The 20,716-nt window shown below is 38.4% G+C and overlaps 1 protein-coding gene across 1 annotated transcript; it reads right to left on the bottom strand.

Annotated features, from left to right (window-relative positions):
- On the bottom strand, positions 19,857-20,432 carry LOC109834876 (loricrin-like). The gene has a single exon (XM_020402894.1). It carries the CDS (start codon positions 20,430-20,432, stop codon positions 19,857-19,859), a length of 576 nt encoding a protein of 191 aa, XP_020258483.1.

Genomic DNA, 20,716 nt, shown 5'->3' with positions numbered 1-20,716 from the left:
ACTCCCCCTTGCTAAGGGAGTATCCTCAAAATAAGTGACAGCGTTATCTGCCACAACCGAGTGCTCCTCACTCCCCCTTGCTAAGGGAGTATCCTCAAAATAAGTGACAGCGTTATAATACTCCTCATTTTCAAATACACCATCAATATTATTCAAATGGATTTCACTAGCAAAAGGGAATTGTTTTTCACAAAAAACAACATCTCGAGATATAAAGAACATCTTTTGCTCTAAGTCATATAAACGCCACCCCTTTTTACCAAATGGATACCCCACAAATACACATCGACGAGAGCGAGTACCAAACTTATCCTTCACACGAGGTTGATTTTTGGCAAAACAAAGACAACCGAATACACGAAGGGCATCATACTTAGGAGGTGAACCAAAAAGAACTTCGTGAGGTGTTTTTCCATTGAGCAATGGGGTAGGGGTTCGGTTTATTATATAGGCAGCCGTCATTATACTCTCCCCCCAAAAAGAAATGGGAAGATTAGCTTGAAAAAGTAATGCCCGAGCCACATTAAGAATATGCCTATGTTTACGTTCTACCCTTCCATTTTGTTGTGGAGTGTCGACACACGAGGTTTGATGAATAATACCATTGTCAGCATAAAACCGATGAAGACATGTAAATTCCCTTCCGTTGTCACTTCTTAGAATTTTAACATGCTTATCAAATTGGGTTTTAACCATTCTACAGAAATCCGTAATAAGTTGAGGCACCTCAGACTTTGTGGACATCAAATAAACCCATACGGCTCGAGAACAGTCATCGACAATGGTTAAAAAATAATGAGCACCACAACCAGCCGGCAAAGTATACGCGCCCCATATATCACAATGGATTAAGTCAAAAACATCTTTGGCTTTATTATTACTCAAAGGAAATCTGCTTCTAGTTTGCTTAGCTCTTAAACAAATATCACAAGATTCATGAATAACACGAACATCCTTATTTCCATTACTTCGAATAATATCAGGCAAAAGAAAATCTACTTTCCGAGAGGGGTGTCCCAGCCTTTGATGCCACAATTCTCGTTTATCTCCCATAGTTGCATGATAAGCCCGAAGTTGTCGCAGAGGCCGAAACCAGTAAACCCCGTCACATTGTTCACCCGCTCCAATCAGAGTCCTCAAAGTACGGTCCTGTATGATGCAAAGCTTATCAGTAAAAGTGACAGAAAAATGTAAATCGGCAAGCAAGTGAGACACCGACAACAAATTACAAGTAAGATCTGGAACCAATGATACATTATTTAGCACCATATTTTTGCTCAGAGTTATCATCCCTTCCTTAGTAGCGATGGTTTGTTTGCCATTAGGCAGCCCAACATAAGTAGGAGAAATATCAATCAATTTGCTAAATAATCTAGCATTACCAGTCATGTGGTTCGAGCATCCGGTATCGATGATCCATTGATCGGGAACATCAAACTTACCACTCAACTTTTCGGTCGAAGAAGACTACCCTTTGGAAGTGTTGAGCATGTTCACAAGCGTAGCCCACTGATCATCCGAGAGAGCATGAATGCCGCTACGATCTGACTCCTGTAGGGGTACCTGAGCATAGCTTGTATTGGCAGCAGGCTTCGAGGTGGCTGCTGCGTGTGCTACCTGCCCTCGTCCAAACCTGCCTCCGCCTCTACCTTGCCCTCCATTGGTGCGGTTTTCAGAATACCACCAATCCGGGAACCCAATCAGTTGAAAACAACTTTCTTGGTCATGCCCAGGTTTGGCGCAATGAGAGCAGACGCCATTGGGTCGAGGACGCTCACTACCACGAGCAAGATTGCGCCCCCTAGCGGCCCCTTGTGCCGCGAAACCGACAACATCAGATTTGGTTTCGTAGGCTCGAGCAATAGTTTGGTGACGTTCTTCAGTCACGATCTTAGCAAAAATCGTGTTTAAGCTCGGCAAAGGTTCCATCATCAAAATATTTGAAACAACATTAGCATAAAGAGTAGAATCCAAACCAACCAGGAAGGCATGTACCTTTTCATTCTCTTTTTCTTTAGCAAATTCAGTAGCAGCGGCACAAGTACATGTTGGGACAGTAGAATATCCCGCAAGTTCATCCCATATCTTCCTTAATTCGTTGTAGTAATTCACCACAGAGAGGCCACGCTGCTTGCAATTACTCAGAAGTGTCTTCAACTCATGGATTCTTGGACCGTTTCCTATCGCAAAACGTTGTCGAATATCATCCCACATATCTTTCACATCATCAGGTTGAGGGACGGATGAGCGTAAGACTGGATCAAGGGTATTATGAATCCATCCTACGAGAGTGGAATTAACCCTCACCCATAAGGACTCTTCTGGAGTTCCTTTCGTCGGTTTGGCTATGGTTCCATCGAGGAAGCCGAGTTTGTTCTTTGCACGGAAGTTATTGCGCATCGAACGAACCCATTCATTGTAGTTCTCACCACGTAACACAATTGGACAGATTGTGATTTGTGGTCCGTCGGAGGGATGGAGGTAGTATGGAGATGTGGAGTCGAGGGGCTTTGTGGTCTTGTCGTCACCCATGACGAGGTGTCGATAGTCGGAATTCGTGTTTGAAGATCGAAGGTTTCAATAGCTGGAGAACGATTGAAAAAATTAGCCCTCTCTCCTATTCTTGAGACGCTCTGATACCATAAAGAGTTTTGTGGAAATGAATTTTTCTCATTCATCTGTTTTGGCCGTAGCCTGGGAATATATACACAAAGCTAATTCCTACTTTCCTTGTGCGGTTAGAAGGTTTACATAAATAGCAAAGCTAAACTAAGTAGCAAATAAGCTAAGTTAGGAAAGTAGAGCAATCATACAACTCATCTTAACATACCTAGCCTAGGGAATATTTACAGAAACAATCACAAAAATATGCACATGTTATTTCCGCTAATATAAGTCGACTTACCATAAGTTGACTTATGACTGTGCATGAGTTGACTTATGACACAAAATCTGTACAATCTGGACCAACATCTGAATTATCCACATATAGATCGAACGAGATAATAAAAGAAAATCCTATCTTGTTCTTCATCAATAAAATATGTTTTTGTTTTATCATTCCAGTTTATCTATCAAGATACGTAAAGTACATAATGCATGAACATAGATCTCCCTCGTGCTTTATCTCATTGTACCCAAATCCTTGCAACGTCCATGCATGTATATAGCAATAGTTAACTGCGTGTGATATGTAAATTAAGATAAATGTCAACCATCGTACTGACTAATAATACGTTGTGCTACGTTACGAGAAGAATCTCTTTCTCGTCATCTCACTTTATTACTTCTCATTATAATAGATGCTTGGGGGTGGGGTGAGGGTTGAAAGCTTAGTTAACATTGTTACCTCCATCATTGTGTTGACCCATGCTCTCCTGTTGATGGAATTGATGCCAATGACTGTTTTGGTTGGGTGCTTCATCACCATGTAGAGGAGCCACCCCTGATAGCCTGCCATTACACCAAGCCCTAGTGGAACCAATACATAATCTAACACGCTCATCCGCGTTCCCTTCTCTTTTTTTTTTCTTTCTTCTTCTTCTTACTTTCTTTTAGAGAGAGAGGGAGAGAGAGAGAGATAGAGAGAGTTCGTTAGAGACTTTTTCTTGATATCGTTGCTAAACTTCCATACCCTAGGTTTGGGCTTGGTCAGCATGAGCTTTTATTTCGCCGCCACGTTTCAGAAACAAGAGGCTCATGCTTGCAGTAAGGCTTAGGCTGTATGTTATTTTAGATTTAGACAGATCCATCTATTTGTTAGTTCTCATTGATGAAAGAATATGGGGCAGCCCAGAAAGTCACACGACAAATCCGTAACCCTCCTTCGTAGAAGGCCTGTGCCAAAAGCTTGCAGTAAGGCTTAGGCTGTATGTTATTTTAGATTTAGACAGATCCATCTATTTGTTAGTTCTCATTGATGAAAGAATATGGGGCAGCCCAGAAAGTCACACGACAAATCCGTAACCCTCCTTCGTAGAAGGCCTGTGCCAAAATATTTCTCTCAAGGGCATCTATTTCTTCTTGCATTGCTTTCCGCCAACCAGGGTCCTTAACAGCTTCTTTAAAAGATGTGGGTTCAGTGCCTGCAGTAATTGCTGCCAAGAAACGGGTGTGTCTCACAGAAAACTTATCACAATTTACATAATAAGCAATGGGAAAAGGAGTACCTGAGGACTTTGATGGAGCAGTTGTAGGTGATGTGACAGGGTTTATAACTCGAACAGTATTGGTGATGAAGTCCTTGAGTTTACTAGAAGGTTTCTTTATTCGATGTCCTCGACCAGTTTCTTGCAGAACATTCGCTTCATTAATCACCTCCCCAGTATTCGAAGTTGCACCAACACAAAGTTGTTGGACAGCCTCCAACTCGCCACCCGTAGGTGGTGTAACGTGTTGCTCAACCTCTTCAGCCCTGCCATCAATTTCTCCTGCCACAACTGAGTGCTCCTCACCCCCCCCCTTGCTAAGGGAGTATCCTCAAAATAAGTCACAGTGTTATAATACTCCTCATTTTTAAATACACCATCAGTATTATTCAAATTGATTTCACTAGCAAAAGGGAATTGTTTTTCACAAAAAACAACATCTCGAGATATAAAGAACATCTTTTGCTCTAAGTCATATAAACGCCACCCCTTTTTACCAAATGGATACCCCACAAATACACATCGACGAGAGCGAGTACCAAACTTATCCTTCACACGAGGTTGATTTTTGACAAAACAAAGACAACCGAATACACGAAGGGCATCATACTTAGGAGGTGAACCAAAAAGAACTTCGTGAGGTGTTTTTCCATTGAGCAATGGGGTAGGGGTTCGGTTTATTATATAGGCAGCCGTCATTATACTCTCCCCCCAAAAAGAAATGGGAAGATTAGCTTGAAAAAGTAATGCCCGAGCCACATTAAGAATATGCCTATGTTTACGTTCTACCCTTCCATTTTGTTGTGGAGTGTCGACACACGAGGTTTGATGAATAATACCATTGTCAGCATAAAACCGATGAAGACATGTAAATTCCCTTCCGTTGTCACTTCTTAGAATTTTAACATGCTTATCAAATTGGGTTTTAACCATTCTACAGAAATCCGTAATAAGTTGAGGCACCTCAGACTTTGCAGACATCAAATAAACCCATACGGCTCGAGAACAGTCATCGACAATGGTTAAAAAATAATGAGCACCACAACTAGCCGGCAAAGTATACGCGCCCCATATATCACAATGGATTAAGTCAAAAACATCTTTGGCTTTATTATTACTCAAAGGAAACCTACTTCTAGTTTGCTTAGCTCTTAAACAAATATCACAAGATTCATGAATAGCACGAACATCCTTATTTCCATTACTTCGAATAATATCAGGCAAAAGAAAATCTACTTTCCGAGAGGGGTGTCCCAGCCTTTGATGCCACAGTTCTCGTTTATCTCCCACAGTTGCATTATAAGCCCGAAGTTGTCGCAGAGGCCGAAACCAGTAAACCCTGTCACATTGTTCACCCGCTCCAATCAGAGTCCTCAAAGTACGGTCCTGTATGATGCAAAGCTTATCAGTAAAAGTGACAGAAAAATGTAAATCGGCAAGCAAGTGAGACACCGACAGCAAATTACAAGTAAGATCTGGAACCAATAATACATTATTTAGCACCATATTTTTGCTCAGAGTTATCGTCCCTTCCTTAGTAGCGATGGTTTGTTTGCCATTAGGCAGCCCAACATAAGTAGGAGAAATATCAATCAATTTGCTAAATAATCTAGCATTACCAGTCATGTGGTTCGAGCATCCGGTATCGATGATCCATTGATCGGGAACATCAAACTTACCACTCAACTTTTCGGTCGAAGAAGACTGCCCTTTGGAAGTGTTGAGCATGTTCACAAGTGTAGCCCACTGATCATCCGAGAGAGCATGAATGCCGCTACGATCTGACTCCTGTAGGGGTACCTGAGCATAGCTTGTATTGGCAGCAGACTTCGAGGTGGCTGCTGCGTTTGCTACCTGCCCGCGGCTGCCTCAACCTGCAGTCCTTCCTCCCCCTCGTCCAAACCTGCCTCCGCCTCTTCCTTGCCCTCCATTGGTGCGGTTTTCAGAATACCACCAATCCGGGAACCCAATCAGTTGAAAACAACTTTCTTGGTCATGCCCAGGTTTGGCGCAATGAGAGCAGACGCCATTGGATCGAGGATGCTCACTACCACGAGCAAGATTGCGCCCCCCTAGCAACCCCTTGTGCCGCGAAACCGACAACATCAGATTTGGTTTTGTGGGCTCGAGCAATAGTTTGGTGACGTTCTTCAGTCACGATCTTAGCAAAAATCGTGTTTAAGCTCGGCAAAGGTTCCATCATCAAAATATTTGAAACAGCATTAGCATAAAGAGTAGAATCCAAACCAACCAGGAAGGCATGTACCTTTTCATTCTCTTTTTCTTTAGCAAATTCAGTAGCAGCGGCACAAGTACATGTTGGGACAGTAGAATATCCCGCAAGTTCATCCCATATCTTCCTTAATTCGTTGTAGTAATTCACCACAGAGAGGCCACGCTGCTTGCAATTACTCAGAAGTGTCTTCAACTCATGGATTCTTGGACCGTTTCCTATCGCAAAACGTTGTCGAATATCATCCCACATATCTTTCACATCATCAGGTTGAGGGACGGATGAGCGTAAGACTGGATCAAAGGTATTATGAATCCATCCTACGAGAGTGGAATTAACCCTCACCCATAAGGACTCTTTTGGAGTTCCTTTCGTCGGTTTGGCTATGGTTCCATCGAGGAAGCCGAGTTTTTTCTTTGCACGGAAGTTATTGCGCATCGAACGAACCCATTCATTGTAGTTCTCACCATGTAACACAATTGGACAGATTGTGATTTGTGGTCCGTCGGAGGGATGGAGGTAGTATGGAGATGTGGAGTCGAGGGGCTTTGTGGTCTTGTCGTCACCCATGACGAGGTGTCGATAGTCGGAATTCATGTTTGAAGATCGAAGGTTTCAATAGCTGGAGAACGATTGAAAAAATTGGCCCTCTCTCCTATTCTTGAGATGCTCTGATACCATAAAGAGTTTTGTGGAAATGATTTTCATTGATTTGTTTTGGCCGTAGCCTGGGAATATATACACAAAGCTGATTCAACTTTCCTTGTACAGCTAGAATATTTACATAAATAGCAAAGCTAAACTAAGTAGAAAATAAGCTAAGATAGGAAAGTAGATCAATCATACAACTCATCTTAACATATCTAGCCTAGGGAATATTTACAGAATTAATCACAAAAATATGCACATGTTATTTCCGCTAATAATGAGAGCGCCTCAAACTCCCTGTAAAGGTCAAAACTTTCCTCTCTCGTTAGCCTCTAGCTCTGTTCGATACCTATCCCGATCGAATCAAGCCCAAATCCGAGCTCATCCCCTTTCTCCGCCCTTCTGATCGCTTGAATTCATTTCTGAAAGAAGAATCTGAGATCAGATCGAGGTGGGAGGCACGAACTTTGTCAAAAGTTTGTAAATTGCTGATGATGTCGAAGAAAAGGTTATAAATGCGGAGAAATTGCTTAATGTGAAGAGGGATTTCGAGTTTCCTGGTGATTTGTTGGTTAATTTGGTGCCTAAGTACCCTGATTTGATTAGATTGGTTGGGTGCCCTGGAGAAGGGAAGTCATTTTTGGGGGGTCGGTCATGGGCGCCTGTAGAAGAAGTGGGGTGGGGGTTGGTCACGAGGCTTGAGAAGAAAACGAAGTATACGGGACCAGCAGTCCCGTACACTTTGTTTTTAACGTCCCAACAGATTTTGCTAATATTTTCTTTGAACGGTCGTTTTTGCTGATTAAATTTTGAAAGTGGGTGGTTTTAAAAATTTGTCGGAAATAGGGGGTTTAAGAGAGGTGGGGGAATTTTGAAAAAAAAAATGAGAGAGAGAAAGGGAGATGCATACATCATCTTGCGGCGACTTTTATTCAGTATGGAGCTAAATAAAAATAAAAAGATAACAAAGGTCGTGACTCCACATGACACCATCTAACCCCAATCCTATGGAGCTAAATAAAAATAAAAAGATAACAAAGGTCGTGACTCCACATGACACCATCTAACCCCAATCCTTGAAAAACCCTTCTCCTTAACTTCTAATATTCTTTCCAATTTGGACAATAATACTTCTAATCAGTATTGGAAACTATTTCATAGATGATTACCATGTCTGACCCTTTTGTCAACTTTTTAGCAGTTTCGTTGCATATGGAAGTTAAATCCTGGAGATCTGTAAGATAACTCGGAAACTGTAGTAAAAGAAATGGCACCTACAAGCAAGGCAGTCAAGAAGGCAACAGCGGATACAGCTGCATGGTTATTCAATGTAGTGACGTCTGTTGGAATCATCATGGTCAATACCTTAATGGCTTCATATGGCTTCAGTTTCAGTAAACTTCAAGTTCTTAGTGGCTACATATGGTCAAAAAAGCCTTAATTTTACAGAGACGGATTTGATGAGTTCTCATTGGGACAGTGACGATGAGTATGAAATATTCTTTCAGAGAATGAACCCACCAAGATTTGCATCTTTTGGTTTTTTTGGTATATTCTTTTATTCATTTACTTTCAATCTTCTAATTTATTGAATTTGTTCCATGTTAGGGTTGTAATTGATAATGAATCATGTGCTAATGCAACAGTTGTTAGAGTAAGTTTTTTTTACATAGGTTGATAGTGCAAATAAATATGGAATTCTTTGAGGTTTTACAGGTTCTCACTGATCTCAACCTTATCATTACAAAAGCTTATATAACCTCTGATGGACGATGGTTCATGGATTGTAATATTCTTTTAGAGGTTGTACAGGTTCTCACTGATCTCAACGTTATCATTACAAAAGCTTAATTTGAGTCAAACTGTTCAGTTTATGAAGATGTTCACATTGATAAAGTTGATTTATAATGCTTAATTTTTGAGTTATAGACGAGAGGTTGAGGGATACTTCTATTATTAATGCAAATCTATCATGTTATTTATCAATTTTCCTTCCTAATATTTAGGCATTTTTGGTATTTTTCATATCAATTTAGGTTATTAAGTTTTCATCATCTATTTGATCTATCAAATTATTCCGAACTCTTGGGATTAAAATTTCATTGTGTATGTTATAAGAGAGATTAACAATTTTTAAGAATTTCTACTTTTAAAGAATATTATATGTATTATGTATTATTAATATTAGAATCTTTTAGTATGTATTCCATCTATTTGTCATCATTTAATTTGAGTTTTATTGTTAACCTGCTCTTAAATCGTACATATACAAGGCAAAATCACACTGTGTACACTCATTTAACCATGATTCATTGAGTTTTTGGTTAAAGAAGATTATGTCACTAATTAATATATATTTTTGATTGTGGGTGACAACTCCTTTGATAGAAGATTGAAATCACTAGAAATTTGGATGGTGTTAAGTCAGATACTCTCTTGGTGACGAGCAATGAGAATGTAAAGATACGAGATCCAATGTTAGTCAAGTTTTCAAGGTAATCTTTACCTTACGTTCTTTGAATAGCATTGGATATTCATGAATACGACATAGAAAATGACACTGTTACAAATGGAGTTGGCAAGATGAAGAAAGTGCTAAACAAACCAAATTTCATGGAAGGTAATGAAGGTTTCACAATGAATCATACTTTTCCAGACATTTTCGTATTTATATAGTTCATGCTTCTTTTTTGTTTATTTATTAACAAACATGAATGTCATTATTTGCATTACATCTACTCTTTCATTTCTAAAGAAGAATACTTTATTTTGGTAACATGTTCGGTATTTGCAGGAAATCTTTTAGAAACTGAGTAATCACATTATCCATAAATATGAATATGCTTATATATTTTAATGATACTTTTTTTGGTCAATGAAGCACTTTATTTCATTCAACAATATATGTAAGTTTTGTCATCAAGATACTCATGAAAAGAGATAACAACACAAAAAGACTAACACTAGGGGGCATCCCCCTAAACTTCCACCTTGATTTTTACTTAATTACTGAATTTCTCTTTGCCTTGCTTTTTTGAACTTGAAAATATGAATTGTCAGCCTGAGAAGAGCTCATCTCTAGTGTATGACTCCTCAACATGCACAACATGCACATCTCTATTCTTTTAGCTGAAATAATGCATCCCCCAGTAGTCAGATTCTCTTATTGCTCAGTATTGCTCAGTCTGCTGGGCATGCACACATGCACATGCCCATATTCAAAGGCAGAACACCTACCTGCATCCAGACTATGTATCTCCAAATTCTTCCACCTTGATTTTTACTGCGAGAGCATACAGTCTTTGTTATCAGCTAACAAAACAAAAAAATGAGATGAGGAAAAATTACGCACAAAAATAATCTGTAAGGATGTCGTGCTTAGCACGGGATGAATACTAGTTATATCGTGAGAGGAAGAGACTTTCCTCTTTTTTAAGTTTGTATCGTATGCCTACTGCGTAGTAGTAATTGGTAGTTTAGGCTGTGACGGGTCGGATTCTGTGTGTATTATATCTTACCCGACCTACGTATCCTTTTTATTTTGGCTAAGGGATGCTATGTTCGGCTGATAGGAATTATCAGAGCCAAAAGAAGGAAATCAAAGAATAGGAAACCTATTTCCTAGAAAAGTTGTTTTGAGATTGTTTGGTTGGCTAAAAAAAGAAGGAAATCAAAGAATAGGAGATGAGATGAGATGAGTAGTCCATTTATTATTGGATGATGTGTGTGATTTTTTAAGAAAACTTGTTTTGAGGTTGTTTGATTGGCTAAAAAAAATAAAGAAATGAATTATAAGAAACATATTTCTTATAATATGTTATTTTCTTGTGTTTGGTTCATTCTTAAAAATAAGAAAATAGATAAGATGAGATGAGTTGTCATTATATTATTGGATGACGTGACTCATACTTAAGGAAATCAATTTTTTTTTTTTTTTTGAGAAATGGATGGAAAGGATTTTAATGAGATGAGATGAGTTGTCACCATATTATTGGATGATGTGGGTGATTTTTAAAGATGAGATGAGATGAGTTAGATGATGTGACCCATTTCTTATGTTTGGTTTATTTTTAAAAGTAAGAAGGGAGATGAGATGAGTTGGAGGATAAAAATAATATTTTATTGGATGTTGGGGATGAGTTTTAAAGATGAAAATGGATGAAAATAATATTTTATTGATTTCCATGTACCTATTTCCTATTCTTAGGTTTAGGAAACCAACCAAACAGCCCCTGATAGGAATTATCAGAGCTAAAAGAAGGAAATCAATCTTATTACTTTTTAAATTTTAAACTATGAAATAGCGAAAATACTATTTCTTTATTTAGAATGAAAGTAAAATTTTTGTTCTATTCTTATTCATGAGTAAAAGTGTAATTTCATGAGTGAAAGTAAAATTTTTGAGTGTCAAAAGAAAAAGGAAAAAGGATTCGTTTCACATTTTACCATTAGGGTTTTTCAAAATTAGTCCCTTAAAGATGATCTATTTTGATATTAGTCCCTCAAATATTTATATTTTGACATTAGCCCCTCAAATTGTATTAAGTTGTTGATGTAAGTCCCCCTGTTAACTTTTACGTTAACAGGTTTACTCTAGGCACATGATACTTTACCAAAATAGCCTGCAGTTTTATTCAACCCAACCAAATATAGCTCTCTCTTGTTAGGTCTCGTGTTTTGATGATGATTTGAAAACCTCATTATTGGTACTAATTGCTTGTCAAGTGATCTTACGCAGGATATGTTTATCAAGCAATATATAGTGTCATGTAAAGGATGATGGATGGATTTGCATATTAACGATGATATTCATGGGGGTGGAGGAAACTTGATGAAGAAGCCTTAAATGCTCAAAGATCGACTCAAGCAAATATTTACTTAAGAAAAGCTTTTAAGTATATATTCAAAAAGAGCTTCATCAACAACAAAACTTAGCAAATATTAACATTCAAGCATTGTATACATGTGTAAGCGATACTTGTATTTTTACTTCTCTCTAGATCATATTGTAGGAAAGAAATAAAGTTGATAACTCTTGAAGCATAAGGGGATTACACACACACACTTCAAAATTCATTTTTGTCAAAATCTTCAAAAAATCATATTTTTTTAGTCTTTCAGTCAACCGAGCGTAATCATCGGTCGACCGACTGTATTTCATTTGATAGCATCTGCAAACTGGTTCTGTGCGGTTGACCGACCATAACTATCAGTCGACCAAAATTGTCGACTAGTTGACCGATAGTGATAATCAACCGCACTGTATTTTTTTAGTCGTTCTGGTAAGTAGACTGGTTAGTTGATCAGTCGACTGATCCCGGATTTTCTGGTAACAACTAGTTTTATATGTATCCGGTTTTTAATGGATTTCAGATAAGATTTCTGGGCAGAATTGATCTAATTTGTAGCCCATATGATCTGTTTTGGTTGATAGGCTACAAGTAGTCCTCAAAGACCCATTGATTCTAAGGAAATTTTTGCAAAATAATCTAATCCCTCATAAATTATTTGGCACAATCGCCATTTTTCTAAACCGTGATGAGGACATTAGATGAGAAGATCTTTAAATCGGTCAAAATACTTCTAAAAAGGTTCTCCCGGGATAATTTTAAAATTCATGATGTTGTTTCTTAGCTTCACCATTTTATGGATAGGAAAAAAATTTCTTAAGAAAAACGGTGATAAATTCCTCCCAAGTAGTGATGGAATTTACGGGTAAGCTATACAACCATTTTTTTTGTTTTGTCTTTGAGAGCAAATGGAATAAATCTGAGTTTGATCGCATCTTCTGTTAATTCTCTCATTTTAATCATAATACACACTTCCTCAAATTCCGAGATAAAAATATATGCATCTTCTGTTTCATTTCTAAGGAATTTGGGAAGCATGTTTATGTAATGCGATCTAAGCTCAAAATTTATTCCATTTGTTTCGGAGAGCCTAACGCAAGAGGGGATTACATTCCTAATGTGATAGCACATATCTTGAAGAACGGGTGGATTAGGATACTCCATTTCTATGATTGGTTCAAAGCGAATTAATCGATGTGTATTATCCCTAATCCACGGTTGCATACACTAAAACTATTTTTTTATACTTTTTTTTATAAAAGTTAGTTTTTTTTAATGAAGAGAGAATGAAAAAAGAGGAAAAACCTAACTAAAACAAATCAAAATCAATCACTTTGCAATCACTCTAACTCTAGGGTTAAGCCTAACTCAACTAGACTAGCTCCTAACCAAAAAACTCCTAAAGTGAAAAGATTAAAGTTTTACCCGGTAGTTAGCCAGGTAAGGATAGTACTAGAGGGTGATCAGAGATCAATTAAGTACCTCGTTCCTTACGGAGCGCTTTACGCAACCTCTAAACCTTGCCTTAGACACCAACTAATCTAAGAAAACTTAAATCGGTTCACTTAAGGATTTTTTGTTCCTTATTGAGGTCGAATCCTTAGGGCCAACATCTAATGAGTTTTATTAGGTTTGGGTGGTGTAGTGAGGAATTAGTGATTTTTGAGCTAACGAAAGGGTGATGAAATCCCTCACCTTATCTTGATTATGAGGTTTTGCCCTTAAAAATATTTTTAAGTGTGTGTCAAATCAAGATGCTCAAATCACTTGGTGAATTCCTACTAACAATATGAAATGCAACCCTATGAATTAAAAGCAACTAAAAAGGATGGAAAAGACTTTTTTTTTAAATTAGGGTTAACAATCAAACAAATGAGAAGGGGGAAATTGTTTGAATTTATTATCTTGTTAGTAAATGTCAAAGTGGAGGGTGAATTTTATTATGGTCAACGAAAATAAAATCTTTTTTTAAGTCCTAATTGTCTCTAATTGTGAAGAAGTAGCTAAAGGGTGGAATTAAAAATTCTAGAAAGAAGAGTTACATACAAGCAAATCTTCAAATCCTAGTTCTTCAATCCGCGATCTTTAAGCTCCAAGCGTTTCCTTCACAATAAGCACACAAGTTAAAGAACCAAAATAATTAAAACCTACTTAAGCACCTTCCCCGGCAACGACGCCAAAAACTTGATGCGGCATAAACATGTACCAAAAAATATTGCAAGTGCACAACCGTGTCAAGTTATAGTATAAAGATATCGATCCCACGAGGAAGGTGTTTTGTAGGAGAAAATATAAAATCAGTTCTTATGTTGTGTATGTGACAAATAGGAGTGATGAGTGAATGTGATTGTGAAGAGATTAAGAAGGTGATAGTGTGTAAATAGGTACAAAATGTAAGTGAGAGTGGATGTGACAATGAATGAATGATTTCCACAAGGAGAGATGAATAAAATCAAGAATCAAAAAGGAAAATCAAGAATGAAAATAAAATTCAAGAGAGTAAAGATGGCGGATTCAATTAAAGATATTGATAATCTAGAATTGAATCCACTTCTTAGAAAATGGTGATTCCCTAGAGGGTTCTAGCCTAAAGACGAATCAAAGAAAATAAAAATAAACAAAAAGAAAAACTAAACCCAAGAGGGTTCTAGCCTCAAGATGAATAGTGTAAGAAATTAAAATCTAACTACAAAATAAATTGCAAAATCTAAACTACAAAATAAATTGCAAAAATTAAATACAAGAAAATAAATCTACTCTATAAGCATGAAATAAATCTAATCTATAAGAAAATAAATTGCAAAAATTAAATACAAGAAAATAAATATACTCTGTAAGCATGAAATAAATCTAATATATAAGCATGAAATAAATCTAATGCAAGAGGGTTATAGCCTCTTGGCTATTTAAACAAGAAGATAAAATCTAATTACAAGCATAAAAATAAATCTAAACTAATAAACAATAAAAGAGAAATAAGAAAAACAAACCTTCAAATTAATCTCCATCTTCATCTTCATCTTTATCATCCAACAAAGAGAAGAAAAGAAAATTTTAAAGTGGTGAAAAAAATTATTTTATTAATTGTAACAAAAGTTATAAATTTGGAAGGCCTTCTCAATTAAGAGTGGCTCTCCTCTTCAAATAGAGTTACAAAAATTTTTACACCTCTAACCCCTCACTCTCTACCCCTATTTATAATAAACATCAGTGAATTAGAGTCATTGGATTGAAATCTTATCTAAAAACAATAATTTTCAGCCACTAATCTGTAACAAACTGCCAGAGGTATCGATACCAGCATCGATAGGCGTATCAATGCTGGCATCGATAGGCGTATCGATGCTAGCATCGATGCCCCCATCGATGCTGGCATCGATGTTAAGCCCTCTCCAATTTCTGTCCGAGCTTCCTCCTTGTGTGTTGGGCTTTTGGCAACTTGGGCTTTTGGGCTTTTAGATAATTCTTGATTTCTTCATGCATTTTGTTTTGGTTTTGGCTTTGGGCTTTGGCATTTCTTGGGCTTTAATACTTCTTCTTAGCTTGGGCTTTTGGATAATTTAGAAATTGATTTTACAATGGGCTTCTTTGCTTCATTTCTTCATTTAATCAATGGTTTTTTGTTGAGAGATGGGAGTTTGAGATTTATTCTTCATTAACCTATAATTAAAAGATAAAAACAATTATTAGTGGTAGATTTATTCATATAAAATAGGTAATGAGGGTATAAAATTGTAATAAAAATGTGATTATCAAACAACAAAAAGGCAATTTGAGATTCAAATCTTCAAATTTCTAAGCTCAAGTTTTTTCTCTTCTCAAGTTTTCACTTTCACTTCCTCACTATCCCAGTGCTTCAATAGTCTATCTCTTCATCCTTGCCATAGGATTCTTGTAAGAGAGATTATCATCTTGATCTTGTATTGTGAGGTATTGTGTGGAGAATTAGATCTCGAAGAGATCATTGTGTAAGAAGTTCTCACTTCCAAATTGGATTGTGGAGTGGATTACCATCGAGAGAGGTGGTCGGGGACGTAGGTCGAGAGTGGATGAACCTTGTGAACATGTTGACGTCTTCAATTGCCTAACTATCTCTCGCCCTCTCTTTTATATTTTTCTTATTGTCATATTTTGTGTTTTTAATTGAATTGTTTTTTATTAGTTGCACATTTTGTTTGATTACCCTACTCACTCTCTTCTAGGGTACTTTCATTTGGTATCAGAGCTTGGTCTCTATTTATTTTGATTTAATCACCTTAGAGTAAAGATCTCATATGGAATCAAATATGAATGTGCATGCTCTTGAAGGTCATTCCACATCTAGGCCTTCTTTGTTTAATGGTAATAATTTTTCATATTGGAAAGCTAGGATGCACATTTATTTGAGATGTATTGGTATTGACATCCTAGATATTGTAAAAAAATTAATATGCTGAAATTTATAGTCGTAATATTACTGATAATCAAAAGCATTTGGCTACTCTAAATATGAAGGCTATGAATGCTTTGATTTGTGGACTTACTCCAAATGAATTTAATAGAGTCTCCACTTATACTACCGCACATGAGTTTTGGAAAAAAAACTTTTTGTGACTCATGAGAGAACTCCTCAAGTCAAGGAATCTAAAATTAGCAATCTCATGCATGAATATGAACTATTTAAAATGCTTCCAAATGAATCTATTGATGCTATGTTTAGTCGTTTTATTAACATTGTGAATCAACTACATGTTCTTGACAAGGTGCTTTAGAACCAAAAAAAGAACTACAATATCCTTCGTTCTCTTACACCGGCATGAGAGCCTAAAGTAATGGCGATAAAGGAGGAAAATGATCTCATAAAACTCACCATTGATGGACTTAATGGGAAGCTTAAACTTAATGAAAAGAAGATCAAGGAGAAAGAAGAAGAACCCCGTGAGTAAATGAAGATCCTTCTCCAAAGATGAAATCAATTGCGCTCAAAGGAGCAATCGAAAATGATTCTTCTTCCTCCGATAGCGAAAATGATATTTCGAAAGAAGTGACACATCTCTCTAAGAGAATATCAAGATTGGTAAGGAAAAATAAAAACTTTAAAAATAATTGTTCTAACAAGTTCTCTTCACATGTAGGAAAATGGTTTGAATGCGGTGGAACGAGACATATGGCAAGAGATTGCCCCAAGGTAAAAGAAAAATACATAAAGTACAAGAAGAAGAAGCCTATGTATGCGGTATGAGAAGAATCTGAAGCTCGCGATTCGGATGATGATGATGAAGTGGTAAATTATGTCTTCCTAGATCCAAATGTATGTTTCATGACTCACGATGATGAGGTAATATCCGATTCCGAATGTGAATTGGAAAACACACTTGTCGAATTAAATTTTGAGTTTAAAAAATTAGCTAAAGAATACTCATCTTTTAAAAAATTGCACAACTCATGTGATTCAAAGCTTGAATTATTACAATCCTCTTTGAATAATGCTATTATTTTAAAAGATAAGATAATTGGTGATATTGATTTCGAAAACAAACAATATAGATCTCAAATTGAGAGATTGAACAATGAAATTATAATTGGTGATATTGATTTCGAAAACAAACAATATAGATCTCAAATTGAGAGATTGAACAATGAAATTGCTTTGTTAAAATCTAATCATGCTTCTTCTAGCCATGCTCATTTTGATAGAAAATGGTTTTATCAATCACATGTACCCTCTTACAAAAAAAATTGTTTGTACTTATTGCATGAGACATGGCCACATCTCCACTCATTGTAGAATTAGAAATGATACTTATGCTTATAAGTTGAGGTGGGTACCTAAGAGTACTGTAGACAGTAAAAATTATCTTAGAGACCAACACCACTAGATGGCCCCGCCTGCCATTTAATTTGAGCTCGACTACATGCTCAAACCAAAAGCTCGCTTGTTTGCTTGGCTCCCGAAGCACAAACCAAGTCTACACCCCGACTCTCGAGTTCACCCACACGAACCGAGCCTCGCCTGATAGTTAGTTTGCCCGCACGAACAAACCCCGCCTGATTCCAGAAGCTCCCACACACGAGCTCAAACCCCCTACATGCCTTGCTCGCCTAGAAACGAGACCAAGCCTCGCCTGTCACCTTGGTTTGCCCGGCACGAACCAATCCTTCGCCCTGTTCGCCCAACCGCCGGCATGAGTTGGGCGTTTCGCCTGTTTACTGGCTTGGCCGCCAGTCAAGCCCCCGCTTGATTCAAGGGCTCGCCATGTACGAGCCTTGACCTGCCTGAATATTCACTCTCGCCTGCCACGCAGTCCAAGCCCACCTGCAGGAGCGTAACGGCTCCGCCACGAACTCGCTCGTGCCCAACGAACACAGCTCATCACGCCTGGAGGGGCCATCAGCCCCGACCCGCCTGGTTCACAAGCCCTGCCTGCAAGCTCGCCTGAGCATTCAAGCCGGCTCCCAGCCTACCGGCTTCGCCTCGTCAGCCCGCACGAACAACGCAAGCGGCTGCTTGCTTGTGGGAGTGGGCATTCCCACTTCCCACATCCTGGATGATGATGAGGCATGACTCTTATCACCCCTATATGGTCACATCCCAAAGCTAGAGGAGGACATGAAGCTTCTCAACCCTATTGGTGGTCACATCTCACCAATCAAAGGATGTCATCGCTTGTCTATTTATAGCCTCCTTTTGCCAACATAAAGGAGGCTGGGTTCCTTGCTCTTCAATCAGGAACTCAAAAGCTCTTGATTGTGCTCAAAGCTACCTCCTTGAACCTTCTGCTCATTTACTCAAGGCTCTAATACTTGGCTCTTCTCAAGGACTCTTCCTGTTGGGTCCTTTTGTTTTGATGATGATTTACAAACAATTTACTTCTAATATTATTTGTCTAGTATTTGTGTTTTTCTATTTATTGTAGAAAAACAATATGTTAGAGGATGAATAGAATCAAGCTTCAACAATCATATCCAATGGAGGTTGGTGGAATTGTGGTATGAAGCCTTGCAATTCAAGTTAAAGATTCAAGTTTAAGCTCCATCCATAAGTTTACCAAGTTGGGCTATATTGAAGACCTTCAAGCTTGGGTGTAATGACCGTGAAATTGTGATATTAATTAAAATAAATTTCTAGCATTTTAAAATATTTAATTATTATTTATAAAAGAGTATATGTATTTTACTCGATTTTCTATAGTTTTCTATAATTTAAAAATCTAATTATATATTTATTTAAATGATTTTGATATTTATAAATTTATTTTGTACGGTAAAAATTTCTAGAATTAAATTGTTGTATTATCGGTACTATTACGTAATATTTTAAATAATATATTGTATTATTAACATTATTACAAATTATTTCATATAATACATTGTATTATTAATTACGTGTTTTTAGTATAATTTATTGTATTATTTCTACTGTCACATATTATCTATCGTATTAGTATAACTAGTACGTTTTACTGCGTACATAATTGTCCCATAATTATTTGATTTTAAATATAAGTAAATATATTTTTATTATTAATTATTCTTGTTTAATTATATAATATGGGTATTTTTCAACTATTTTGTATCAAATGTTGTATTAGCTTAATATGTACGTTTTTAATTGTAGATAATTATTCCGTAATTGGTTTAATTTTTTAATACCCATAACTAATTATTTTAATTATTTTTGTTTAAATACCTAACTCAAAACCCTAATTTCTTATATATATATGTGTGTGCGTTTTCTTTGTTCTCTTCTCTCCTCTCCGTGTTTTCACGCCGCCACCCCCAACAGCATCTCCTTCTTCCTCTCTCGTGTCCACGAGACCAATCCCGCCACCACGTCCGACGTCCGACCTTCTCTCCTCATCAAGCTCCCCTCCACCAGACTCGCCTCCTTCAGTTCTCCGACCACCGCCTCAACCACCAACCCCAGCGCGGCCACCCCTGCCTCAACTCCGTCGACCACCTGAGCACCGCCGCCCCCTCTCTCTCGTTCTCTCCTTTCTAGCCGCCAGCTGACCCGCCACCGTGGCCACCTCCAGCCCCGCGGCCGCCGCCTGACTTCTCTCTCTCTCGCGTTTCTCTTCCGCCGCCCATCACCCGCACCTCGACCATGCTCCGCTCACCAACCTCGACCACCCGCTCCGCCTCCGACGAACTCGACACCCCCTGAGCCACCGCCTTGACCTCTGCCGCCTCCAAAGCTCCTCCACCACGTCGACGACCGCCTGAGACCAGCCGCCCCCAAGCCCAGCGTCGCGTTCTGGCCACCTCACCCCTTCGAGCTCCCTCCGACCTGCTCCCATCTCCCGTCGGCCTGACCTCCGACCTCGACCTGCAGCCTCCGCCTGAGCACGTCGCCGCCGCCTGAGCACGTCGACGCCCAGCAACGCCTCCCCTGTTCGTCGCCCCTCCCTTCTCCGATGAACGCCCAGAGCTCGCCGCCATCATCATCATCCCCTTGCCTCCTCCCCGACGCCTCGAGTAGCCGCGCCCACCTGAGCAACCACCGCAGCAGCGAGCTCTCTGCACAGCGTCGCCGACTTCCTCCCCTGAACCAACTCCATTCGCCACTCTCATCTGCCCCGAGCTCGCCCCGTGCACCAGCAGCAGCCCATCGCGCCTCAGCCCAAACCGCCGCCTCTCCGCGTCAGATCCGACCTGCGCTGTCGACGTTGAGTCGTTCGACGAACCCCGAGGCAAGATCCCGATCCTTGTTTAGTTTCGTTCCAGTTCTTATATTTGTTGTAGATTATTTATGTGCAAGATTCCGAACCTTAATTATTTCATTTTAATTATTAGTTTATCGTAAATTATTATGCGACTTGCCATTTCAATATTTATATCTGTTAGTAATTAGTTAA

This window comes from Asparagus officinalis, chromosome 3, assembly GCF_001876935.1.
Source record: "Asparagus officinalis chromosome 3, Aspof.V1, whole genome shotgun sequence".
Taxonomy (NCBI): Eukaryota; Viridiplantae; Streptophyta; class Magnoliopsida; order Asparagales; family Asparagaceae; genus Asparagus; species Asparagus officinalis.
The sequence above is the reverse complement of the archived record's forward strand: the minus strand, read 5'-3'. Positions and strand labels throughout refer to the sequence as shown.

What these genes read in the sequence shown, in the direction of transcription:
- LOC109834876 (XM_020402894.1), bottom strand. Translation starts at nt 20,432, where the DNA reads ATGAGAGTGGCGAATGGAGTTGGTTCAGGGGAGGAAGTCGGCGACGCT.